This window comes from Juglans microcarpa x Juglans regia, chromosome 3D (genome assembly GCF_004785595.1).
Source record: "Juglans microcarpa x Juglans regia isolate MS1-56 chromosome 3D, Jm3101_v1.0, whole genome shotgun sequence".
Taxonomy (NCBI): Eukaryota; Viridiplantae; Streptophyta; class Magnoliopsida; order Fagales; family Juglandaceae; genus Juglans; species Juglans microcarpa x Juglans regia.
In genome coordinates this window covers 38,166,747-38,172,538 of record NC_054598.1, presented here as the reverse complement: position 1 = coordinate 38,172,538, position 5,792 = coordinate 38,166,747, and the positions used below count along the sequence as shown (strand labels likewise).

Genomic DNA, 5,792 nt, shown 5'->3' with positions numbered 1-5,792 from the left:
TGCGCATGAATGTCGAGGTGTGTCGGTGACTGGGACCTGCCGAGAAGAGCTAGATGAGCCCCGATGGAAGGTGCCCAACGAAGCTGGGGAAGAAGTACTTCCAAAGGTACTCTGAGCGGACCCTATCGGGACCTGGCGAAGGGAGCTACCAGAGGTACTACAAGGGATGCCCGACAGAGCTGGTCGGGAAGCAACATCGAATTCACTAAATAGGGATCCCGCAGGGCCAAACATGATGAACTGGCCAGGGCCCCACGAGAGGAGCTCAGTGGAACAAAGCGGGAAGAGCTAGAAGGGAGAGGAAGAGGACCCCTAATTTGTATAAGGCAACCAAAACATTGTGAGGTTGTTTCGGGTGCTCCAAACCGTCGACATGCTCCCAAGAAATCAAACAGCTGGGGCACATGCACGTGGATGCCGCACTTCCACCCTGACTCCATGCGTGGACGGGAAGCAATGGTTATGCCGCCAAGACTTTAATAGGGTAAAAGAACGGTTGCGGGAATGAGAGAACCATAACTTTTCTTTTTCTTTTCAATTCCCACCCTACAAATATACTAGAAATTCATGGGGTACTGTGAGGGGAGTAATCCCCTAGACCTGGGCTAAACTGAATGGGTTTGGCCCAGGTCGCTTGAGTAACATGGGCCGAGACTAGACCAAGGAAGGTCAGGCCGACCCAGAAGAACCATAGCGTGAAAAGATAGAAAATGTGCCTTGATCGTGAGGCCCAGTCAAAAGTATGTATTGCTCCTGACCACCCACGATCAAGGAACCAGGGTCAAATCGAGGTGTCAGGAAGGACCTTGACACCCAGGCGCTGAAAGCAGCGCAGACGGAAGTGTTGACAACTCAGAATTAGGGTGTCAGAGACAACCCCTACACTCGAGTACTGACGGCGAGCTCGCCTGACCATGGCCACACTGCATTAAATGGAAGATAACGCCAAGCACAACACGACCTGGACTAAAGTGTCATTGGTCGCCACGATTAGGTGTGGGGCCCTGCCACCTGACGAAAGGCTTACACAGAACGCGACAGAAGGGGATGTGGGCGACACCCCTACGACCAAGTTGACAAGTATGGACAACACCTTCTTGAATCCCTACGTTAGAAGATCACATTGATCAGGTATATAAATACCCCCACACACCCTTTGGGGCTCTCTCTTCGATTGAATGGTTTTTCTCCTACACTCGCTTTGCCACCCTCTCCCAACAACTGACTTAGGCATCAGAGGTATTACGGCGTCCCATGCCTCCCATTCTCTATCTCAACAGGATCCAAACTGAACTTAACAGGGCGGAGCTGCCCAGGCTGTGAAACATGACATCAACAAGATCTATTTTTTCCTCTTCCCACATCACCTCTTTTGGTAGTGCAATGCCATAGTTCCCAAATTTGTTGTATGCACTCACAAATGACCGATTCGTTCATTCTAAGTAACATTTATTTTTAGGTCTTGATATTTTTTTTTATAATCAACATAGAAGATAATTTTATTGATCTGAAATATGGCACTCAGCCCTTACAAGAGGTTTAATACATTCAACAATACAATCAATATCAATTAGCTCATGTTCTAAATTCACTGCCATTTGAGCAAGACAATGAGCAACACCATTCAGTTCTCTTTTGACATGCTATATTTTCCACTAAGCACCACACAGAAGTTCAATGATGTCTAAGATAGTGCACTGCAATTTCCCAGCAGAAAAAGCAAAATTCTTGACTGCATGGACAACTTGACTAGAGTCACCTTCAAAGATTAAAGAGTCGAGACCCAACTCATTGCAAAATAACACAGCAGAGAGTAAACCTCTTGCTTTAGCCAACACAAGATCAGTGCAATAGAATCTTGGTTGCATCAAATTAGCCAAAACAGAACCATCAGCCTCTCTTATCACTACACCAACACCAATCTTGTTGAAATCATATCTTACTGCCACATCCCAATTCACTTTCACCCAAGATGATGGAGGTGTTTCCCATCGAGTAGTAGGTAGCAGATTCTGAATTCCAAACCTTGCTGACTTGGCTCTTGCATTACAATACTCATCTACAACCTTTACAGCATTATCAAAGAGCACATTAGGAGATTGAAAATGGCCATCATGAATAAGACTGTTTCTTCTAAACCAGATTAGTCGAGTTAGGGTGGCAAATAACACCAGTTTCTGACTTGATAATCGGTCAATCAGGAACTCAAAAACAGATAAGAAACTGGATACTTGAATGTTTGCCTTTTGAATAGACTTGGAACACAGAAGCCATACATCCTTGGCAGAGAAACATGACCATAAAATATGAGCTAGTATTTCATCTTCAAGCATGGAAATAGGACAACAAGAGTCAGTAATCACCTTCCTCTTGCATAAATTAACTCAAGTGGGCAGTGAATCTGTTCAAGCACTCCAAATAAACTGTTTAACATCATTGTTGTTGTTAGGCCCAAATCCTCTTCCACAACAACCCTTGTTCTCCATTAGTTGAAGATTCACCATTCTTTCTTACTTGGAGTTGTTTATGCAAGTGGTAAACACTTCTCACTGAGAAATGCCCAGAAACAGTCCCATTCCATATCTGTTTATCAACTGTAGGCGGGAAACTGACAGGCAACTTAAGTATTTCCTTAATATCTTCTTCTTGAAAAACTGTATAGAGAAGATCTATATTCCACCATCTCGTATGAGCATCAATAAGATCAGTAACCACTGCATTCTCATGAAGAGTGGACACAGGAGATTGAACTTGGCATGTAAAGGCTCTATTCAACCATTTGTCCTTCCAAATTCTGACCTAGATACCATCACCAATTTTTCACATGAGGCCTTCCTCAACCAGATGAAAGGCAGTCATGTAAATATTTAGAATGAATTGTAAATATTTTGTAGGCGTGTATCATTTCCCAAATCTATATATGTTTGAGTTTTGGCCTTTATATACTTCGTTATACAAATCTTTTTTTATTTTTAATTCTAGATTTTTATAAAGATATGGGTGGTAAAATTTTGGATTTTAGGAAAAGCTAGAGATACAAATATTTCAGCTTTTTGGTATCTATTTTCATTTTTAAGAAAGATTTTTGGAGGTTAGTGATCAGATTATATTAATTACAATTTTTTGGGAGGGTTTAGAAAACTTTTAGGGGCTCAGGGGTGATTACAATTGTTTGGGGGGCCATCAGTCTTTCTCACCCCAAACCTCTCATGTGTTGCGGCTAATTTGTTTGGTTTATATTCAAATTTGATGCTTAAATTACTCTACTTCTTACTCTAAGACTCCAAGTGGATGACAAGAATTTAGGGGTGTAACTGATTTGATCCGTTCTAGTTTTAGATAAAATTTAAAACCGAATCGATATGTACCGGTTTTACATTTTTGAAAACCGATTATACATTAGTTATCCTCATAAACCGGTACTTCCGGTTTTACCCTTTCTAGTTCGGTTCGGTCCGATTTTAATAAAGTGCCAATTTGTCGTAAAAAATCCGTTTAAAAAAAAAACTGCTTTAAAAAAATCTGTTTTATTAAAAAACTGTTACTATTTACAAAACTCTGCATTATATAAAAAAAAATTGTTATCTAAAAAAAAATTACTATAAAAAAACTGCTATAAAAACAAATAAAAAAAACTGCTATAAAATGTTATTAATATATATATTTTATATTAAAAGCATATGATCAAATAAATTTTAATGTTTAAGATTAAAATATTATGTTATAAATTATAATAATATTATCTTATATATAATTATAATCTATATAATTATATATTATATATATAAATTTTATATAATATTTTTAAAAAAATTAATTTAAAATATATAATATATATTGTGAATTGGTCTGGTCTGGTCCGGTCCTAAAAAACATAGAACAAGAATCGGACCGGTACAAGCCGGTTTTGGAATTAAGAGAACTGGTCCCGGACCAGGCTAGTTCCACTGGTTCGGTTTTCCAGTTTCCTGGTTAATTTTTACACCCCTAGACAAGATTATTGTTAGAGGTTAGAGAGTTTGAAATCATTTGTCTAAAAAATTTAAGTTGTTTAAATGTGGTAGAGTATTATAAAGTTAGATTCAAACTCAATACCTCTATTATACAAAGTCATTACTTTTCAATTAAGTTAAACAGATAGAAAGAATCGTATTTTTATTCTTTTATTTTATAACTTAATATGGAGGCTAGAATTCTAATATTCATAACTGATTAAGTACCTATTTTTTGAGGGGGAAAAAAGTGGATGACAAGATTATTAAAGAACTAAAATTGTATTCTCCCCATTTGCACGCTCCTGATCCCCTTCCTCAATCAAAGAGAGATACAAAGAGGCCTGCAAATAATGCCCAAATACAAATAACAATAAAACATACATCGATCTAGCTTGCCAAATACATCATGGTATTTTCTTTTATACTTCTTTTTTTTTAACATGAACCAGAGATCACCCAAAGCTTACTTCAACCTAATAAAGAGATCAGTTGAAGTTATAAGATCAGAGAGGATCAAGCGCCGCCGTGAGCTTGATATATGTATATATGAGGTGGATAACGAATGATTAAGGTCTTTAATTCTCTGTACATATTGATCATGAAATACAATACATGTTTCTCTGATATGTTTCTGGGGGAGAGATCAGATATATATTGCTATTTGCAAACTATTCTGGTGTTTGCTTGACGTTTTCATTGAACTGTATGAATTTTTAACTCTGTCAATAAATTCCATGCATGTATGAAGAGTCTCCCTGATCTACCAATTTCTTCTCTGTCTCTCGGCCCGTCCATTCGCATCAACAAGATGCAAATACCACCTCATGATCTTCAGCAATGCCGCATGCATGCAACTGCCGGCCACCCCTTTGTCTCGTTGCCGCTCAGGAAAGATGATGGAAGCTTGACGTCCTAAACTAAGGTAATTCGGCTCTGATCTTATGACTGCGCTTGGACCATGCACCCACAATAACATTGAGGGAAACAATGAAAAGTATGATAACGATATGCATGTGCATGCAGCATCTCCATAAATCTCCATGCACGTGCTATAAACAAAGTCCAGCCATGGGAATTTGATTTTGGAAAGCAAAGAATTAAGGAATTTTATTATTCTGGATTAGGTACGAATCCGGCCCCTCACAAGCACACATGAAAAGGTGAGAGGGAAGGGAGCTGGGGCTAGTTCCGTCCTCAACTTTATGACCGCGCGCAAAGGAAAAAGACTATATAAATATTATATATATATATATATATATAAGATAAATCTTGGATAATTGTTATGCAAATTGTGAAATCGCCACTTGTCTGAAGAACTAAATTTTTTGGGATAAACTGCATGTGACTCTAAATTGTATCAAAGTAGATGTCTAAAGCTCAAATTCTGAATGATCTACACTAATTTATCCCATTTAGTTAAATAGTATGTGTTATATAGACACACTCATTAAGAGAAAGTGTAGCCCGCACGCGAGGATCAGTATTAAGAATACAATACAAATTATTAAATATACATGATTTTTTGATCAATTTAAACTTTTGGAACAAATGATAATTTCACAAACAAAAATCAATGCAAAACCGCATCGTGGATCTCTCTCTAGATCTGATCTATAAATACACAACGAGTTTCAAATGGGTGCATGCAGCAAATTAAGATCATAGCACGTATTTCACATCTATTCTATGGAATTGAATTCCCTTCTTTTCTTGTTAGTGTTAGTGAAGAAAGTTTAAGAAAAGAAAGTTTCCTTGCTATCATTGTTTTAGATCACCTTGCTGAAAAATATTGTTTTA

The 5,792-nt window shown here is 37.9% G+C and overlaps 1 protein-coding gene across 1 annotated transcript; it reads right to left on the bottom strand.

Moving 5' to 3' along the window:
* Positions 1-1,655: 1,655 nt before the first annotated feature.
* Positions 1,656-2,333, bottom strand: LOC121255306. Its single transcript, XM_041155568.1, has one exon. The coding sequence runs from the start codon at positions 2,331-2,333 to the stop codon at positions 1,656-1,658; it is 678 nt and encodes a 225-aa protein (XP_041011502.1).
* Between the last annotated feature and the right edge of the window lie 3,459 nt (positions 2,334-5,792).

What these genes read in the sequence shown, in the direction of transcription:
- LOC121255306 (XM_041155568.1), bottom strand. Translation starts at nt 2,333, where the DNA reads ATGCTTGAAGATGAAATACTAGCTCATATTTTATGGTCATGTTTCTCT.